Source organism: Dermacentor andersoni, chromosome 4, assembly GCF_023375885.2.
Source record: "Dermacentor andersoni chromosome 4, qqDerAnde1_hic_scaffold, whole genome shotgun sequence".
Lineage (NCBI taxonomy): Eukaryota > Metazoa > Arthropoda > Arachnida > Ixodida > Ixodidae > Dermacentor > Dermacentor andersoni.
This window is the reverse complement of record NC_092817.1, coordinates 141847870-141869774: the sequence shown is the minus strand read 5'-3', so window position 1 is coordinate 141869774 and position 21905 is coordinate 141847870. Positions and strand designations below refer to the sequence as shown.

The window sequence follows — 21905 nt, the reverse complement described above, 5'->3', positions numbered from 1 at the left end:
CCCATTCAGCTTGCCAACGATTATGGAGCGCCTTTCGTACCACAGGTTTCATGTCTAGACCAGGTATCCAGCTTACATCAACGGTATTCCGATGAGCCACTTGTCCAGCATTTTTGTCCACCATTTCATTGCCTGCGATCCCAGAGTGGCCTGGCACCCAGCATACAACAAGAGCTAGGTTTTGTTTATACGCTATGTGAATGTTTTTAAGGAGCATGTTTAATACAGGATTTCAGCTTGCTTAAGCGTTGTCACAGGGCTGTGACAACGCTTAAAGATTCCTCCAGAATAATAAGCAAACAGTTCTCACTCAGGTCTGAGACAGAATAAAATATGTAAAAGAATTCATGTCAGCAAATTCGATGATGGCAACATTACTGTCAAATTTCCTCCCCTCTCCTCCGCCGAAACACACAGGTACCCTAATGCAACCGAATTACGCAAACAATCTGACCTACTGATGCTGAACAAATGGAAGTCAAAGGTTACTGAAGCTTCCACACTTCTAACAGTGAAAGTATGCTACATGTTGAAGACAACAAGTTCCAGTTTACAAACTGTACGTAGGTCAGACATTTTCCCAACATTTTCAACTGCACCTTGTAGCATGCAAATACACTGCTTCCAACACTGTTTTTCATTTGGCCAACTACTCTTCTTCATAGTGCAGGCAAAGCCAAGGATGGATGCAGCGTATCTAAGTGTAGAAAAATATGAAATAGATTGATTGATTGATTGATTGATTGATTGATTGATTGATTGATTGATTGATTGATTGATTGATTGATAAGTGTGATACCGATAGCGCAAAAATGATGGCTTAAATGCACGTGCCGAGCAATGGATCCTCAAAGTGAGTCTTCAATCATGCATCTATACCTAGTGCAGCACATCTATTATTCAAAAATAAAGTTGCCTGTAGTGCCAACTTGCTTACATTTACTTATTCGTAAAGTGGCGGTAATTCATAAAATGTTATGGCAACCACAGCTGAAGGCCAATAGTTTTGATAGCCACTTTGATTAGCTATGAGAAAGATGACTGGATAACTAAGAAAAAACCACATGCTAATCTTTTTTAAACTACTTGCTCATTATTATTGCTTTTTTTTTTTTTTTCAGAACACGAGAACAGAGCACAATTAGTGGAGATAGATAAAATACTTGGGTGGAAACAGGGCTGCACCCAAAAAGTTTCAACCCTAACCTTCTCTCTGCCTCGAGGTTGCCTGCTGCCTCAAAGCAAATTTTAAAATATTACTCAAGCTTACCAAATAAGTTTGCCGCGAAGCCAGAGTGCTGGTAAGAGCAACGAGGGAATGCAAGCCAACACACTCCTCGCAGCCACTAACGCTAGAAAAAGCTTCACATTCTTGTTGCTCATTTTAGCAGCAGCCAGCTACGAGGTATTCCCAGCTGTTCCGTCAATCATTCCACGAATGCCTGGCTACATGAGAACCTAGCGACCTTGATGTCTTTTTGCAAGCTTGTCATATCAGAACAATTTTGAAAGCAAGCTCAAAACATCTAGATAGCTTATGGTTTACCAAGCAGTCCTCTACGAGCAGCACGCATCAGTGATGCAAAAACCTTCAGCCTAACATTTTCATTAAAGGAATCCTGAACCACCCCTTGGGCTTGGTGAAAAAGACACAGTCCACAGATGGCATATGCTGCTGTCAACACCTCAACCAAATTTTGCTGTCAGATCCTGCAGCGTGGAGTTTGCAAGTGGAGTGGGAAATGAGCATATTCTCTAATGCTCTCTTTTCAACAGTAGCCTGCACCTCACTTTTTTTCTGGACACCTTATTTCGTAATATAGCAGATCAGCATATTCGGCTGCTTTTGGCCAACGGCTGACATCAATCAAGAAGGGCGTTTGGATCAGTGCACTCCTTCCTACCGTTACTGTGTATATCTATCTATTAATGCAGTTTAATAAACAGGCTGAAGTAAGCGAAAGTCTGCTTCTTCAAATTTCAATAGTAATTATGTACTTCCCGAAGAAGCTGACTATCGTCTGCACACGCTTGACCGCAGCCACCCGCACGGGAATGGAGCTTTGGCCACCCTGCTTATCAATGTCGTAGCCATCGGTCTCTCTAATTTTGACTAGTTTTGAACACTCAACTAGCCTAGAACCGTGCAAAACTTAAGGTCAGACCACAAGCCCGCGTGCCAGCGTGCGCTCACTCCCGGCAGTTTCCGGTTAGATGCCTTGGCAGACTTTGCTTCGTACTGAGCTATTCACAGTGCTTCAAAATGTGCAAGTTGGATGTGGCTACTACCCGTTGGTCAAGCTGGCGCAGAACAGAGCCAGTCCACACCACGTAGCACAGCCAGACTGGAGCACATGAGCGCAAGAGGGCACTCAAGCTCTGTCGTGCACAAAGCAAGCGCTGCATATATGTTGCATCTAGCTGCGACCTGCTATGTAGCATAGACACCGTGGCCGCCGAGGGATGCCGCAATCAGTCCGCTGGCTGAGTGCACTGCAGCTTGCGAAGGACAGGCGTGTTTCGCACGTCGTAGGCGCCAAAATTGGAAGTAGTGATGTCTACGTGAACATCCAAAATCAGCATTGAACTGCGGGGGATGTGGAGTGTTGTGGGCGCGCCCCCCTCTGCCATAACCCTCGCAGCGCAAGCCATTGAAGAAGAAGCAGAAGCACGGCGAACGAAATGTTTGATTTCCCATAACTCCACTTCTGCTAAACGCATTGAAGCACTTTGTGCGGCAAGGTATTTCTGAAATAATAATTTAACCTAAAATGCATTTCTTGACTTTGATAGAAAGTGGTTCAGGGACCCTTTTAAAGCACATTTATGTTGCAATTGATGCACATTTATTGTAATATTCTTGCAGATACAATTCATCGCTGCTTTTCTATCTGTGCCAACTAATTACTGTAGTAGTCTTCAAGGAGGCCACACATAACAGATGGACATTCACTGCAGCTAACTTCAAAGAAAGTGCTAATATATGTCAGTAGTAATAGCTCCAAAGTGTCAATACTAATATGCACCACAGAATACGTCACACTGATCAATATGTGAACATTTACATATCCATGGATTTTCCATAAAAGATACTAAATTAGCTGCTTTCAGTGATGGAAGTTCATTTCAATAAATCTTTATAAATCTACACTAGTATATATAGCTCGCTGCTAATACTCTGCCAAGCAACCTACACGAATGCAAGAGCAATGAGTGAGCATTATCATGTTCTAGTCACGCAAACCATTCTTAAACACCTACATGCATGACCGTAGGCTTTAGTTAACATAATTTGTTCAAGATACACAAAGAATTCTTTTTTAGAAATTTATATGTTCTGTTCAAATCAAGAGGCCAGGTGCCTAATAAACAAAAGTCAAATGTCTCATGAACAAGTTAAATGTAAATGTTAAACTAAAAAAATGGAAAAGAAGCAAAATATTTCACTAGATAAAAGTACAACAGCAGTGCTATTGCTTTTCACTTACGAAAATAACCATGCATTGCAAATTGAGTTCAAGCTAGCTGCACAACTGTTTCACGTATCTCAACCACAGTCTTCCAACTCTTCTGTTTGGATTACATTTGTCGCATCCACATTACATTTACCCCATCCATACTACATTTACCCCATTTACATTTCATTTGTCTGCAACGGTAGATTAACAAGTATGTTTTGTAAATGGACATGGCCGCAGCGCACGCAACCTACAGAGAGCTGCAGTGCGCTGCCAAGCTCTCGTTGATCTTTGACGCAATGTGCTCCCAAGATCTTTGTGCAGAGAGAGAGAGAGAGAGAGAGAGAGAGCTAAATAAGGTGGGAAAGGCAGGGAGGTTAGCCTGACAAGATTCTGGTTTGCTACCTTGCACTGGGGGAATGGCAAGGGGAAATGAAGGACGGAAAGAATAGCGGAGAGAATAAGCAAAGGGGCGAGAAAAAAAAAAATAAAGGAGGTTGGGAATGTCCGTGAGAACTAGTTTCTCTAATAGGCAACTTGAACACAAAGATTTGTGCAGAGCAACATCAAACTAGCTAGCCACAAAACTAAGCTGCTCGTCACAGCTACAGCACTCTCTGAACTGCCCTACAGCCTATAAATTTTGACCCTCTGACTGCCACTCCCTAGGTAAATCGGGCAGCCCCACTCTCACACAGCCTCTGCCACTCCAGAGTATACTGGTTTTGTGGTTTCGGCACATTCCCTGCCTCTCCAGAAGCAACTTGTGCAAAAAAAATAACATTGTGTAGTTGTTGTGGTATCTATGGAGAGGACATCTAACACACAAATACAGTAGAACCTCGTTCATATGTTTTGCAAAAAAAAAAAATAATGCAAGAAAAACGTACTAACCAGGAAAACATACGATGGAAAGTAACTAAACTTTTTCAGAGACTCAACTATTCTAGACACCGACGCACGTCGAGCTGGTGGGGCCCGGCGGCCCAAGACATGTTTTGTTGTTTTCCTATTGCGTGGTGTTTTAAAAGGGCGACAGGAAACGGGAACCAAATCGAGCTGGTGGGCAACGCCGGATGCCACTGAAGCAAAACGTGATGCCCCCATCGTGCTGTCTGCAGCAGGGAACGCAAGCACATTTGGATTATCGCAGACTAAAAGCATGCAGTATGCTACCAATGGCACCACGCACCATGCGCTGTAAAACAGACAGGTCAGCGTGCTTATCACAAATAAGTGTGGCGGCAACAGCTGTGAATGCGGCGTGTGACGACCCGGGCGTAGATTTGCTGGTACCGGAATAAGAAACTGCGCGCTGACGTTTTCACGTGAGGCAGGCGGGTGAGTATTGCAGTGAAGCTGCCGCAAAGGGTAGCTATATACTGTTTTCAATCACGCGTGCCTTGCGCCTTTGCTTGTCTTTACATGGGATCTAGCAGCCGGAAACCGTATCATACTGTTACGAGGAGAAAATATATGTGTTTACAATATATACAGTTACAAGGCTGTAACTCAGTAGTCAGGGTACACCATCTACCGATCGTCGAGGCACTCCAACCTTCTCTCTCCCAACGTCCTTTTTTTTTTCCAAATACTGTTCAAATACTGTTCAAATACAAACTCGTACGTGACATTAACCCCCGGCGGCAGAAGCATCATCTCAATGCTTCCTAGGGTGTCCAATCAGTGTGCAAACCATAGGGTTTTAGTCGCGAAACATGTACGATATCAGTCCTTGGTGGGGTAGAAGACGAAGTCACAGGTGATATCTCATATGTGAGGCTGGTGACTTGGCGAAGAATTCGGTATGACCCGACATATCGCGGCAGCAGTTTTTCGCAAAGGCCGATGCGACGGGAGGACAAGTGACCCAGGGCTGAAATTAACGTCCCGACGACGACTGTCGTAACAATGCTTTTGGATAGTCTGAGACGTCAGAAGATGGTCATGGGCAATGCGAAGTGCTGTGGCCGCAATGGAGTCGTAAGCATAGAATGTGGCAGTCGTGGCATCGGAAGGGAGCAGTGAGGCAAGGTGCAGGAGTGGGTCACAGCCATACAGTAGATAAAACGGAGAATAACCAGTAATATCATGACACAACGAATTGTATGCAAACGTCGCAAAGGGTAAGGTGCAGTCCCAATCCTGGTGATCATGGGACACGTTCATGGAGACCATGTCCGCGAGTGTATGGTTGAGATGCTTGGTAAGTCCATTTGTCTGTGGGTGGTACGCCGTGGTGAACTTGTGGGACGTTGAGCAAGAGTGAAGAAGATCGTCAACAACCTTAGAAAAAAAACAGCGGCCTCTATCAGTGAGTAGCTGACGTGGGCCACCATGAAGTACGATCACTTCATGGAGGAGAAAATCAGCCACGTCCGTTGCACAGCTCGTAGGGAGGGCCCGCGTTACGACACAATGCGTGGTATAGTTCGCTGCAACAGCCACCCTCTTGTTGCCCGAGGATGAAGTTGGAAAAGGGCCAAGAAGGTCCAGGCCGACACGGTAAAATGGCTCACTGGGGATATCCATTGGCTGAAGGTGCCCAACGGGAGACAACGAAGGCTTCTTGCGGCGTTGGCAAAGTTCGCAGGCAGCGACATAACTTCGAACAAATCTATATAGCCCAGGCCAGAAAAATCGCCTGCACACACAGTCGTACGTACGGGAGACACTCAAATGACCAGCGGTGGGCACATCGTGTAACTGCGAGAGAATTGTCGAGCGCAGATGCTGGGGAACGACGAGAAGGAGTTCAGCACAATGTGGATTCATATTGCGTCAGTATAAGGTCCCGTCACGGAGAACAAACATAAGGAGGGAAACGTACTGTTGCTCCGAGGTAAGGTGTTCGATGATGGATCGCGAATATGGGTCACGACGTTGCTCGTTGGCGATGCGTGAGAAGTCGCAGATCGACAAAACGCAGGTATCTGTATCAGTTTCGGTGCCATCGGGAGGGTCGACAGGATAGCGGGAGAGGCAGTCGGTGTCCTTATGTAGCCACCAAGATTTGTAGGACAAAGAAAAGGTGTACTCTTGCAGGCGTAAAGCCAAGCGGCCAAGACGACCTGTTGGGTCTCTGAGTGAGGATAGCCAACATAAGGCACGATGATCTGTCACGACAGTGAAATGCTGACGGAACAGGTAAGGGCGGAACTTAGCAATGGACCAAACAAGGGCCAAGCATTCACGTTCTGTTATGTAGTAGTTGCGCTCTGGTGCTGAAAGAAGACGGCTAGCATGCGCGATCATGCGACTGGTGTCCCACTGTCATTGGGACAAGATTGCGCCAATGCCATGGCCGCTGGCATCAGTGCGAATTTCTGTGTATGCTGATCAAAATGACCCAACACGGGTGGATTGATAAGGCGACTGATAAGCGTTGAAAATGCTGCAGCCTGGTTGGGTCCTCAACGAAAAGTGGTATCCTTTTTGAGGAGGTCTGTGAGAGGACGAGTGATTTTGGCAAAGTTCTGGATAAATCGCCGAAAATAAGAACACTGCCCTAGGAAACTTCGGACTTCGGTAGAAGAATGCAGAAGTGGAAACTCATCAACGGCACAAACTTTATCAGGATTAGGCTGGACGCCAGCAGCGTCAACCAAGTGACCGAGTACTCGTATTTGGCGGTGGCCAAAATGGCATATTGCAGAATTGAGTTTAGGCCTACTCATCGAAAAACAGCAAGGATAGCTGAGAGTCGGTGGAGGTGGCTCTCAAACGTCGGTGACAAAACAATGACGTCAAGATAGCAGAGGCATGTGGTCTATTTGAATCCACGCAGAAGAGAGCAAATCATGTGCTCGAAGGTAGCAGGGGCATTGCACAGTCCGAAAGGCATCACTTTAAATTGGTAGAGACCATCTGGGGTGACGAAGGTGGTCTTTTCGTGATCTCGTTCATCCACTGTGATTTGCCAGTAGCCAGAACGCAAGTTAACCGACGAAAAATAACTGACACCGTGTAAGCAGTCCAGCGCGTCATCAATACGTGGAAGTGGATACATGTCCTTTTTGGTAATCTTATTGAGGTGACGGTAATCGATACAAAATCTTCAGGTATTGTCCTCCTTTTTAACCAAAATGACAGGTGACACCTACGGACTGCAGGAAGGCTCGATAATATCTTTGGAGAAGATTTTGTCCACCTCTGTTTGGATCACCTGACGTTCAGCCGCAGGCATATGGTAGGGCCGCCGGTGTATAGGAGGAGCGTCACCAGTGTGGATTGGATGGGTGACGACATGGGTTCGACCTAGCGGGCGATTGCCAAAATCAAAGATGTCTTCATAGGACATCAGAACGCGGCAAAGGGCGTCTGCATAAGCAGGCCACCAATCAGTATCTATCATTGGTGTAAACTTGTCTTTGCGTGAAGTAGGAAGGGCAGAAGCTGCAGCAGTGTCGAATCGTGGTTCGGGCGTAAGAGCAGCTACTCCACAGTCTTCCAAAGGGGACAGCACAGCGAGAGATACACCCTCAGGAAGTACTTGCAGACACGAACCAAAGTTGAGAAGAGGAAGCCACGCTTGATTGTTGACAAGAGTTGTAACTGAGCTTGGTAGTGCTATTTCACGGGCCAGGAGGACGTCGCAAAGTGGGGACACCATGTAAGGACCATCTCGAAGTGGTGGAGAAGGCGACATGAGGACGTAAATTGCAGCATCAGGTTGTAGTCGAACAAATTTAGTAGAACGAAGTCGAGACTTGTTGTCGTCGGTTGGGTCGGCAAAGTAATGGGGCAGTTCAAGGCAAAGGGTGCCAATTGCACAGTCAATAAGTGCTGAATGGGCAGTCAGAAAGTCGGTTCCAAGAATTACTTGGTGGGGACACTCGGCCAGTACAGTGAACAGGATTAACACTGGACAGCCGGCAATGGTAACACGGGCATGTTCCCATCACGACTGTTGTACTGCCATTAGCTAATCGGATGGCAGGCGACTCGGCAGCTGTCAGGACTTTACAAAGACGACTATGAATATCTGATCACATAATCGACACCTGAGCGCCAGTATCGATGAGGGCCTGAACGGGTACATCATCAACAAAAACTTCAACAAGGTTCGGTCGAGCAGCAGGGGTCAGCACAGGTTTTGCAGTCTGAGTCGTCAATGCAGCCTCACCTCCGGGGGCTGCATTGCTTAGTTTCCTGAGAAGCGACCCGCGTAGGCCGGGAAAGAGGGACATCGAGGTGTAGGAGAACAGGACTGATGGCGTTGTGGCAAGGGCGAGCAGCTAGTGGTGTTTTCCCGAGAGGGAAAGCCAGCATGGTATGGTTCAGAAAGAGGTGACAGAGCCCGAGGGTCTCGGTTGAAGCGGCGATCAGCATATGGTCGAGGTGTACCGGCGTCTACTAGGGCAGTGGCGGAAGATGTGACCGATCTGGGAGCAAACAAAGCAAATTGGCTTGTCATCCGGTGTTCGCCACTCAGACGGGCTCCGATATTGATTCGGGAACGATTGTCGAGCTGCAGCAGAGGCAATGACAGGAGCGGTAGGGGTGGGACGTGGGAGGACGGCTGATTGGATGTCAACGTTTGCAATTTCTTGGTGGACAACAGCTTGAATGAGCGAGATGGTCATATTGTCATGCGTATGGGGGCAGTGAGAACTTGGAGCCATAGCCTCAAGTTCGCGACGGATGACCTGTGTCAAGCCTGGCGTTGTAGGTGGATGTGAGGCCGGAGGGCTGTTATGTGACGTCGGAGGATCATTGCAGAAGGAAGTGGCAGCCGTATTCGGAAGTCGGTGGAAGCGTTGTACGATGCGTTTGCTCTTCGCTTGCTCAAAATTCCGGCATTGCTTAATGATGGACTCAACCATTGAGCAGTTCCTGCAAAGCAGGAGGTTGAATGCATCGTCCGCAATGCTCTTCAAGATGTGTCCAACCTTATCGGCCTCCAGCATGTCCGCGTCTGCTTTAAAGCAGAGAGCCACGCGACTATATATTGAATATACGCGACATACGATTCGGTTGATGTCTGGGCATGAGATGCTAGCTCTTGCTTGGCCTCCATTTGACGTCCCAAAGGTCTTCCAAAAAGATCGCATGGTTTTTCCTTGCAGGAGTCCCAGCTTCTAATGTCAGCTTCATGGGACTCGAGCCATACCTTCGCAGTTCCTCCCAAGTAAAAGATCCCGTTGTCCAACAAAAGTGTGGCATCTACTCATTCTGCTTACCGACGCGTTCATACGACGTCAGCCAGTCTTCGATGCCGGCCTTGCCAGTGCCGATGAAGATTCCCGGGTGACGTAGCTGGGTTAGCACTACTTCCGCTGGTGTCTGAGCGGTGGAGGCAGCATCGGTAGCCATAACAGTGGAATTGATGTGATGCCCGATGCGAAGATCCAGGGCCTACTTGTGGTGAGAGTACCCCGCACGTCCCCCAATATGTTACGAGGAGAAAATATATCTGTTTACAATACATAAAGTTACAAGGTTGTAGCTCAGTAGTCAGGGTTAACGCTATCTACCGATCAGCGAGACACTTCCACCTTCTCTTCACCTCCCAATGTCCTTTTTATCCACAGCTGCACAAACTTGTATGTGACAATATGATCGCTGTTCGGTGGCGTACTGAACGTTGTTGCCAAAAGAATAGCGTTTTCTGGGAACTTATTAACCGGTAAAACTGAGCATAGCTCTATTGGGTCATTTTTTGTGTTCTCGATTGCGAACGTTGGCGCCGGGAAAAGTACATAATGGGAACTTATCAACGAGGTTCTACTGTACCTTGCAAGTTAAATTACTGACTCCAGGTGCAGCAAATTTCTCAGTGCTCTGTCGCTCTTTCACGGCAGCACAGCCATGACGAACTAATGTGGCAGGTCTGTCTACACTTTGACAAGCAAAGATATTTATGAATACTTGATGCATTATGAATTGAAAGAAACCAACGAGAGAGAACCAGTTTGCGTGTTCATTGGTAATAGGTTCAGATCTGAATGCCTTCCATGTAATAAATATTCATATTTTGCGACATAAAAGTACGAAAGAGTGAGATATAAAAGTATTTGATATTACTGCTCTGCCTACACTACAACAAGAGTTGTGAGATTTTCAAGTTAAAACTTGAGAGAGTGTTGTTTTTGTGTAATTAATGGAATGTTGAAAATTTGCCGGAAATTGCATCAATATGAGCATTGGTGCGTTGGTGCGATCGAGATAAGCTTCTTACTGTTCCTGACATGATTTTGTTTAGAATTTGCAGCTTCTGCTACGACAATAAAAGTACACACCATAGCTGTATTGACACAAAAGAATGAAACCTGGTTCATATAGCCTGTATTTAACAAATAAATTCAGAAATACAATTGGCTATGTGCTTAGACTGCTACATGACTGCTATGTGTTCACTGAATCATACAGTTTTACAAACACTACTGCTGCTTCTTATCTACAATGTGGGGATTGAGACGCACCCTATCACCTTTGTACAGGCATTTGCCTATTCTGCTGTCCTTACACCTCTCCCTTTTTGCCTGCAAGTGTTTCCAGGGGTGGGTTTTCCCATGGACCGGTTCTCAGTGGTGGCATTTCACACTGTTGGCCGCATTGGTGCAACCGGTGGGGCCGGGAGCGCGAGTGCAGGAGATGCCTCTTCAGGATAGCACAGGCTATGTACACATTTTTCCACTTGTCCACCGACCCCTCTGCTTGGGCATCACTCAGACTTGAGCTTGTCTACGATGCCTTGCACCAATGGCAATCATGTACCTTGTGTTGATCCTTTCCGAACGCTAAGCCCAAGAGTGGTGCCTAGTTCCCGTGCATGGTTGTACTATGCCAAGTTGCACTCATTGAATGCTCAAGCTGACGGATATTGTCCCAGCTCTCGCAAGAGCTGGGACAATTTTCATTGGTCATTTCCATTGTACACAACATAGCTGTGGGGACACTTTTCCCTTAGTGGCATGTCGTGGGGAGCCATCCTCCCATGGCAATGTGTTAGTGGTGCCCTTTTTGCATTTTCATCCTTGGCCTGTTTGCTTCCCATGCCACACTGGAAGTGGGCGCTTGTGAAGTAAAACACAGAAGCCATCATACAGCAAGCAGTCTGTTTCCACTTGAAGCATTGCAATTGTATTGGTGCATCCGCCACAAACATATCTGATGCTGTGTTGCTTTAAAGAGACCCTGCAACAATATTTTTTAGACATCGTAAGCTTGCACAGTAACCAGGCAATGGTGCCATGAACGTCTGAGCCAACAATTATTCCTGTTCGTTCAACTCAGAGACCACAATTTCACTCAAGAGGTTGTCTGCTTTTTTCCTCATCTTTTCAGAACCTCAGCAATATATATATATATTTTTCTTACTCTTCTGCCAGAACAAACATGGTGGCTACAGCACAGATGTCTTACATGTCACAATTAAAGGAAAACTGCAAAGTAATTTCTCCTTGGCTAAATCGGTAATAAATTAATATTATATACCACTGAAGCAATCTTGGCAAAGCTGCAGGGCTGGTAAACGTCTAACTTTCTTATAAGCAGCCTTTAAATAGTACCAAACTAGAATCGTACCCTTGATGGATAGCAGATATGACAAGTCCCAGCAGTCGCCTCCGAGATATTTCTCTGCACTACGGGCAGCTGAGGGCAGCCCAATCTTGGAGGTCATGCTGAGAAGCTGCTCATCCTCAGTTCGTCACTTCTGGTGAGCAATAGCGACAACATTATTAATTTTTTTAAGTTGAGTATCAAAAGAGCCTACCTTTACAAGCCTTTCACCACTCTCACTTGTATTTCAAACAAAACATTCAGCACAGAGGCTGCTCTATATCTTCAACATCTGAAACTAGACTTTTTTACACAGCAAAATTTCATCGAAGTTGGCCTGTAAGCAGTGCCTCCAGTAAAAGCTGAGAAATCTCATCACAGCCAAGGTGGTGGAATCATCTGGTGGCAGGGAACAGCGTCTATATTATGGCCTATATTGTGGCCTATATTACGACAGTGACACAAGAGATGAGCGCAATGATGGCCGGGGCACTGCGGGCATTGTTCCGTGTGAGCACAGCGTGCAGCTTTGGGTGCAGTAAGAATTACAAACAAGAAACAAAGGAAGAAATGAAGGGAAGACTGAATGCATGGCAGGGACAGCCTTTCATGGCTGGTAACTCCATCAATATGAGGTGTGCAAATGATTAACGAGAAGATTACCTTTCAACTAGATGCATGCTGCACGTTTCATCAGCAGCGTTGCAAGGTATCTTTAATGGGCCCAAATCTTAATGGGCCCTTTTAAGTTTTTCTTGAAGCACAAAAAATACGAGGTCACAGGAGAGAAAAAACAGACACACAGCGTCCTTGTGTTATTTTCTTGCGCTACAAGAAAAACTTCAAAATGTTACACCAACAAGCCCAAATATCTACATTGATGAATTAATGGGCCCATCTAGCTGGGCCTAGAGTAGGGCTTATTGCCTTTCAGTGAGTCTGGCGGTGGCTGCAGGGCTATTATAACATGCAAGCCTGCCATAACAGTACAGGTTGCTCCCCCCCTTTTCAACATGAGAAAAAAAAAAGCACTACACCTCTGGTAGCATGGTACGAAAAGTTGTAGGTTGTGGTCTTCCTAGCAACCTACAACCTTAACCTATCCATGAGAGCCCCTATGAATTCATATTTAGAAAGTCTGTTTAGTTTAAGAAACCTGCTCATTCAGATTGCAGAAAAACACGTCAAAACTGAGCAAGGTCACTGCAAATCACACTGCACAAATTCTGATGAATCGGACAGCACTGTTTTGTCTTTATTTAGTTATTTATTTATTTATTTATTCATTCATTATTTTCCAGGCTAGGCACTAGTTGTTAGAGGAAAGGGGGCAGGGGTGACAGCTGTTTCGTTACATTTAAATTGAAAGTTTACAAAACTTGCCACAGCATTTCTCAGCCTGGTTTGGGTGGTCATAACACCAGGTGAAATGTTCTAAATCGGCACCGAGTTTTTAAAGGGACACTAAAAAGAAACACCAAGTCCCTTCTTTACACTGGCAAAGTGTTCTTTCCCAGATTTCCTTTTTTCCACTTGTTTAATGCAAAATGCCCATTACTAGGGAAAAAAATGCACAAAAAGTCAACCTTAGCTTTTTTGAATTTCTCGCTCAAATTGCAACGCCCATAAATTTGTGTGACATCATGAACTTTGAAGTGTTTTCTCGTATTAGGCCTTTTTAGTTCACAAGAGGTTCTCCAAACTATCCTGGCTGCATTGCTTGGTTTCATGTTTACATTGCAATTCCATGTATCCTTCCTTTTCAATTATTTATTGAAACTTTATTAACTAATTAGGAGCAGATTACTGTCAAAATTCACATCACGACGAGCTGGTGTAGGAACTTCCGGGTGCCATAGCTGCCAAGTCTTTTGTTTTTGCATGTTTTATGGCTTACCAAGCCTGCTCCTCAAAGTAACCGTGGCCACCTTGATATTGGTAAAGCGCAATTTACCGATCTGGCTTAACTTTATTAATTATTCATTTTTTTCAAAGGCCCCTCGCCCCGACTGGGCACTGCAAGCAGACTTGTGAAGTGCGCAGATCGCGCAGTGGCAATCGTGTCTGCAAGGTATCAAACGGGTGCACCACTGCACGGCACGAAACAAGTTGAAATTTGAAATACAAGCCCATGTGCCCTTCCTCTCAAGGAAACCCTGCTCCCAGCCAGAAAGTCATGGTCACACTCACAAATGTTTCCACTTAAGACACACTATCAACACACTATGCCACATCATCGATTGTGGTACATGACCTCGGTAAACCATCCAACACACAATGTGCAATACCTGCCACTGAGAGCACGCCGTGCAGCAGGAAGAGCAAAAAAAAAAAAAAAAGAAGGAAGTGGAGTTTGTGACATAAATATGATGTGGCCTTTCAGCTATGGTAAGGGAGATGCCAGGGGAAAACAGGCGCTTGTGGACGCCGGTCGAGGAAGAGGGGGAGAGCGTCTAAACTGGCAGTGAAGCTCACCTACTGGCAGCATGGCAACGTGACATTTCGATTTCTCCCATTTCCTCTAATACTGGACATATTTGAAAAAATTACTGCAGTAAGACACTCATAGATGGTGCTTTACAACTTCCTGCGTATAACCAAAATTCGCGATTGTGCCTGGTGAGGGGCCGTTTACCTGCGGCCTACTACCGTAGGGCCCACAACATATTTAGCATTTCACACAGAAAGGTTTAAAGGTTCTTAAACGTAAAAACAAGTTACACATTTAACAAGGCACAGACATTAGCCTGCATAAAGAAGTCTGCAGGAACAATCTAATGCTATAACAGTTGGCCGAGATGGCTTCGACAGCTACGAAACTATGCTGAATACAGAGCGCTATTCTCAACACTCCTTGTTTTGCTTTTTCTCCCCATCTTACACTAAAGTTAAAGAAGTAAAAGTTAACCACAAGTCAAGAAAATAAAACAAATGCACTAAGCTCAAGACGGGCATTCCTATAAAGCCACAATATTGGAAACACCCTCTTTCATGCACTAATTGTGTTTGTACCGCAGCTGTGCAGAGAAAATGCGCGAAACGAAAGCTATAAACGGACAGAAATCGTGTGCTCACTCTAGAAGCAAATAAAGAAAGGCCAAACAAAAGAAAGTGGCATGCTTCGAGTGCCTGCTGCTGCTGCGTGTTCACAAGTACTGAAAGAAAAAAAGAAAAGAAACATTGCTCACTACCCATTCACACGCACAGCCTACCATCTGTCCAATGCCAAGAACGACTCGGCCGGCTTCAGCTTGCCCTCAAAGCTCTCGACGGAGGTGGCGAGAGCAGCCCACTCGCTAGAAGAGAGACAAGGTGCGCCAGATAACAGTTTGCGGTGACGTATGCCGGCACCAAAAGTGAAAGCGTTGGACGTTACCACCTTCTTGAGACACGGGCGGAATGAAATAACGAAACAACCCGAGTGCTTACCTAACAACAAGACTTGGCTGTGTGACAACATGGCGCCAAGCCCATGCTTCTTTAATTCATTTAACGTTTGCACTTATTGTGCTAAACCAAGCTGATCTAAAACATGCACATTACAGAACTGAAGTTGATTAATCTAGAACTTGCGCTTATCATGCTAAATTAGATTAATCAAAATGTTGCCCTTATTGTGGTATACTAAAATAACCTAAACTTCCCCTAAATGCATCAAACTGAATCCTGCACTTATTTATTGTAGGACGAAATGAACTCACCAATCTGTTAGTTAAGCACTTGCACTGTCTCACTCTCTCACTCTGTCCTTGTCTTTGTCTGCGCTGCTCCCCCACTTCTGCAACAGCCCTACATGACGGCTGGTCGAACGTTACACCCTATGGCAGCCCTTCTACAAGACGCCTAGACATTGTGCTTGACAGGTGACTGCAGTAACATTGACAATTAAAAGGCTACTAATATTTATTCTGCATTGACACATTATAAGAATCCTGCAAAGAGCATGTTTTAGCCTGCCAAGCATGTATAAAAACAACAAAAAGAAACATGAAAAAGCTTTAAAGTCCTAACAGTCAATAAGTTATGACACTGGGAAGATCTGAAGCATTATTAATGAGTATCGACATTACATTTCCTGCTCTTTATCCTTTTTCTTTAAATGAAAGTCCTCGACATCGAACCGTATAAAAAATGCAGTCAAGCCTCAGAGTTCCTTAAATAACTAAATGTAATAGCTTTGCTACAACCAGCTGTAGTTTTGTTTCCCAGGAGGTGCATGTGTTGTGACGTCACGACACAAGTGATGGCCTTGCGTGAGCCGAACGTCAGGACGTTTTTGGCACTCGTTTCCGCTCGCTCATTCATCTGGTATGCAGCAACATCAGCAAGTGCAACGAGTACCAGAATACCAGTATACCAGACAACCTAGTGAGCACCAAAATGTCACACTATCCTGCTCTCATATAACCCCGTATTGTGTCATGACGTCACGACACATATGCAGACCTGCCAATCTTAGAATTAGAGAAACACAACAGTGGAAACCAAAAAAAATACAGAAAATTATTTGATTATTAATTATGTTTACTGTTTATTACACATTCGTAGACTTTGTTTTGTAGCAATGCTTTGAACAGGCACGGTGCTCTACATAGTCTCAGCAATAATGATCTGCAACAATTACCTTTGTCACAGACAAGCAGAAAGGTATGGTACTAAGTTTATCACTGCAATATTCACATAATTGCTGTCGAACATTTGGTTGCTGTTATACATTGGTTTTATCAGTTGACGTCGCTGCTGCATTGGTTAGCGTGTATAATCATGCGATTGGATGATAAAAAATTACTCAGCGACTGTATTTGTCATCATTCTGAAGTTTTGCCCCAAATTATATGTAAATAAAAAATCATAACTAAAGTGTCGATATGACAATCATAAATCAGTTTTAATAACTGGGCATCTTACGATAAAATTGTAAAAGTAGGCAGTTATGCATACACTTACCAAGAAGCTAAACTGAAACTGCTTGAAGTAAAAAAATCATAGTAAATTATTTAGGGTGCTCCCAGGCTTGCCAATATTTTTTCTAGAGCTTTGAGATGGAGGACTTTCATTTAAAACACCCACACACAAAAAAGTTGAAGATGTCATGTCAGTACTACCTTAACACTGCACAAGCATTTTGCAGGGACCGTGTTTTGCGCTAAAACATTTGCCATAAAAGGCGTTCATGTCAAGAATCTCTAGAGAATGAGAATAGTTGATAAGTGTTGCAATAACGGTGATATGGTGGACTTTGATACAACTGAAGAGCTCACACTATCCTTTATTCATGTACCACAGACTCCTTGGACTAAAGGTTAAACCCAGCCATTTACATCAACATCAACTTCTGTGCACTGCTTAGATAATAAATGAAGTTCTTAGGCAAAACATGTTGCATGAGAGAAACTATTTCCTCTAATTTTCTTTTTATTAGCTAGCAAATTTCTAGATCTTTCTTTATTTTTAAAAATTTTTTTCATCATAGTTTTTACTTGTCGCTGCAGAAGCCACTTCTTACTCTACGGTCAGCTCATTACTCTCTATATTTACCACTAAGAACATGAAAAGAGGCACACCGGAGTGGTAGCTAGCAGCACCCATGACTTGCGCCTTCTTTATGATACAGCCAGTTTCCATAGTTATATTGCCACCACTATAAGTAGCTTTTACCAGCAGCAAATAGAACTATTTCAATGCTGACCTGGTGCCTGCTTCTTGGTATTTCTCACTAAAGCTTTCATAAGGCTCAACAAACAGCATTTTGTTATGAAAGTCAATGGCTTCCTCCGCAGCACACTCCTTTCATTTATGCTCTATGTCATACATAAATCAACATGTGAAGTACTTCTCTGCCTAGGACTGAATAAGTAATTTCTTCTTTCAAGCGTAATAAAGCACCACTCATGCGAAGTAAATGAAAGAAACTGAGGATTCACCACGTTTGTTAAAGGGGCTCTGAACCACTTTTTTATCGAAGTCGAGAAATGCATTTGAAGTTAAATTAGACTATTCCAGAAATCATCATCATCATCAGCCTGGTTATGCCCACTGCAGGGCAAAGGCCTCTCCCATACTTCTCCAACTATCCCAGTCATGTACTAATTGTGGCCATGTTCCCTGCAATCTTCTTAATCTCATCCACCCACCTAACTTTCTGCTGCCCCCTACCACGCTTCCCTTCCCTTGGAATCCAGTTCGTAACCCTTAATGACCATTGGTTATCTTCCCTCCTCATTACATGTCCTGCCCATGCCCATTTCTTTTTCTTGATTTCAACTAAGATGTCATTACCACGCGTTTTTTCCCTCGCCCAATCTGCTCTTTTCCTATCCCTTAACATTACACCTGTCATTCTTCTTTCCATAGCTAGTTGCGTTGTCCTCAATTTAAGTAGAACTCTTTTCGTAAGCCTCCAGAAATACTTCGCAGTAAAATTTCTTCAATGCATTCAGCAGAAGCGGAGTTATTGGCAATGAAACATCCCTACGCGGTTGCTACCCATCCTCCTTCTTCAATGACTAGCACTGCGAAGGCTACGGCGGAGTGGAACATGCCCACAATGCTCCTCCGGCGTGCAATTCAAATTTGATTTTGTATGTTCCTGTAGATGCCACTACTTCCGATTTTGGCACCTCAGGGTGTCTACCAAGTTGACATTTCCAAATTCCCTGAGTTTTCCAGGTTTTCCCTGAGTGCCATTGCAAATTTCCCTGAGTGATGCAGAACTATGTTTTATGTCAAGACGGACTGAAACCATACCGCCTGATGCTGTTACTCTCTAGTAAGCACATGAAAAAAATTAAAAAGCGACTTAATCCAATTTGAATACTAAGGAGCAGTGTTTATGTTATTCAAAAACAGAATAGAAGGCAGGGGTTAGTAAAATGCACAGCAAATAAAGTGTCTTCGAAAAAAACTGCAAATGGGGTCGGACATTATCAAATATGAATAAAAAGGAGATGCATATAGAAGCAAATATATTCTAATATGAGCTATTTCTATCAACTGATAGCAACCTCAGTGGGATGAGGCCTGAACTCTGTCACAATTGAGATTCTCTCTCAACAGCTCGTAAGTCAACCTCAACAGTCCTAACATACTCTCAGCCCGCGCACGACGCCCGAGTGTTGTGTTTCACTGCTTTAAAGAGCTTATTTTGGTTTGGATGAGGGACACCTGCATCTCGGCATAAGCCAAAACTTTATGTTTTGAGCTCAAGCTCCTTCAAAACGGCGGCAGCAAGCTTCTTTTCTCGTTTATTCCTCAATGCGTAGGTCACTTCTGTTCTTGTCCGCCTTCCGCCACTCGTTCGCCCCAAGGACCATTTGAAGCATCTTGATCAATTGCACAGCCCACGACCGATTTTTCGAACTCCCTAGGGGCCGTGAAAACGTCCGAAAAATCGGTCAGTTGGAAAAAAATAAATGCGTGTCATTTACTGCCCTTAGGGGCTCAAACCGCCACAGGCACGTTCGAAAACGCTCTGAAGGCCTGCCGGTACACATATTAGGCATACCAGTGCTCGTACTCTGACAGGAAATACCGGGTGCCCGGGTGTCTAATTAAGGAATACATACTGTGTTCCGTGGCAATAGCCCCTTCCCACGCTTGTTATGCTTCACTGCAATACTTTTCCGTAAGCTTTACCAAGTAACATTTCTGTACAGAGGCGAAGCTGACTTTCAGGAACCGGCATTATGCAGCGCACCGTGTTTTCTAAGTTTCTAAGCCAATCGCGAGGGCCACTAAGGTGGAGTCCGTGCCATTGCTGACAGCAGCTAATTCTTTCAATAAAAAAACTCGGCACCCAACGGCAAGAAGCTTCATAGCGAACGTCGAAGCAGCTAGGCCTAGCGTTGCCACAGTGGTGGCAACGGGTGCCAGCGGATCTGCGTGCGAGAGAGCCGGTTCGAGGTGGCGAAGTAATCAAAACGGCAGCGGTGGTGCCTTTGATTATTGCCGTTTCGGACCTGCGGTCACGGCAAAACGTCCGGAAAATCGGACGGCAAAGAGTTCTTGCGTCGGAAATTTCACACGTTCTGATACGTTGACTCTATGGGGTACGTGGCGGTGCCGCGAAGCCGTCCAAATTATCGGGAATCCGGAAAGTCGCTCGTTGACTGTACACTGGCAACTCCTCCTGCCGACGACAGGGCGTCAAAGACGATTCATTATGATTCCTGTCTGCTACTCGAGCCAGCATTACCGCGACTTCCGACCCTCTCAATAATATTGCCGCTAATTTTCCCTTATAGAGGCCCAAATTCCCTGAGTATTCCCTGACTTTTTCCAGACTACTCAAAATCCCTGAGAATTCCCGGTTTTCCCGGTTGGTAGACACCCTGCACCTACAATGCGGTGGTTCAGGACCCCTCTAAACGAGAGAATGGACCGTTGGCAGCAGAACTTTACAGCAAGCATATAAAGAGGCTCGGACAAGTGCATCAACACCAATGTAAGTTTTGCTGGTTTGAGACTAACAAGCAAAAGTCCAAGCACACAAACAAGCACAATTTATAGTGTGGTTCTTTTGCTGGCATTGTTGCCGAGAAAAATCTTGCCACACATGCATGTATTTGACTTGTCCAAGTCGTGAGCATAAATCTGTATGCAAAGGATAGCTGGGTTACATTCCAAATAAACTACTGGACGATGAGAGGTGCTTTAGTGGAAGGCCTTGGATTAAATTCTGTCAACTCTTTTGATACACACTGAGATTGAGAAGTGAATGCACAGGCGTTTTGTGTATTTTGCTCCCATTAGAATGCAGATGCTGCAGCCCGAATTTGAAACTGCAAACATTGTGCTCAGTTGCACAGGACTGCAGCCACTCAGCTGCTTCAGTGGGTCCCTGCCCAAGAGTATGAGCATCAGAAAACAAGCAAATAAACATTTTTCATCATTGTAAACCTAACTTTCCTGGGAGGCAGTTAGTCCAACTAAAGGCAGTGGCATTACTTTTGCAAACAGCATGTACAAGCCCCATTTGCTTGTATTATGAAAGGGAAAATGTAGACATGGCTCTCATGATGAAAGCATGCACAAAAGACAAGCCCCACCATGTGCAGCTAGTTCTTCATATTCACTTGAATTATGACCAATGCCGCCATTATTTGGGCAAACAAGCAGTGCAGAAAAGTGCATGTGCGAATCGCGAAATATTATACTGGGCACAGGCCCACTACGCACCAGTGTTGTGTTGTCGGCCACCATGTCGTCGTCAAGGGAGCCCGCAGAGGAGCCCCGTGCACGCATCGGTGGCGGGCCGTGCTGCAGGGGCGACAAGGGCCCGGGGCTGTCAGCAGGTGGCACCAGCACCCGGTGGCCCGGCTGCGGGCTCTTCTTGCGTTTCATGCCGGGTGCCTCAGGGGCCTGTAAAAAGAAGTTTAAGGGGGGGGGGGCACAATATAAAATGTCAATCCCGCGACCCTTCGCAGCGTCTCAAGAGGCTCATTCTAGCTTTATTTCAAGCAGATTGGATCACTGTACGCGATCAAATTAGGGGCAATTGGAAATCGCTAGGAGACTTTTGTCCTGCAGTAGACTTAAAATAGGATGATTATGATGAAACAAAGGCCACTCCACAGCAAAGGATTTTCCCGGCACTTTCATCAGGCTCTGTTTTGTGCCAACTTCACCCACTCCCTCCAACATACCAGTATGAACAAGCTGGTGCTCTGCAATTTGTGACGCATAATAACACATAATCAACTGCATGCCAAGTGCAAACTTTTCAAGTAATACTTCTATTACGTGGAAGGAGTGCTAATAGGCCCCACATATTCTAAAAGCAGCCACGATCGTTTTCCCTGCAGAGGGTGGTGGTGCTATGGGCCCAGCAACCTTGGTTTTATGGTGCTTAAATCTCCTGCAATGTTGTTGGCCACCCCCATCTTTGGTGGGCTACATTTCCTCTTTCCAGTTGGGCCAATCATGAATGCTTCTCTCTTTCAT

General features: G+C 45.0%; 1 protein-coding gene across 8 annotated transcripts in view; it reads right to left on the bottom strand.

Annotated features, from left to right (window-relative positions):
* Window positions 1–21905, bottom strand: part of LOC126537848 (transmembrane and coiled-coil domains protein 2-like) — a 98046-nt gene that overhangs the window by 61158 nt on the left and 14983 nt on the right. For 7 of the 8 annotated variants that reach the window (XM_055074484.1, XM_050184924.3, XM_050184925.3 and 4 more), the window contains exon 2: window positions 21141–21323. In XM_055074484.1, coding sequence (XP_054930459.1) covers window positions 21141–21305 — 165 coding nt within the window. In that variant the 5' untranslated portion in view covers window positions 21306–21323. Of the gene's footprint in view, window positions 1–15175; window positions 15260–21140; window positions 21324–21905 lie in introns of those variants that run through there. The other variant, XM_055074485.1, reaches the window with a different exon arrangement.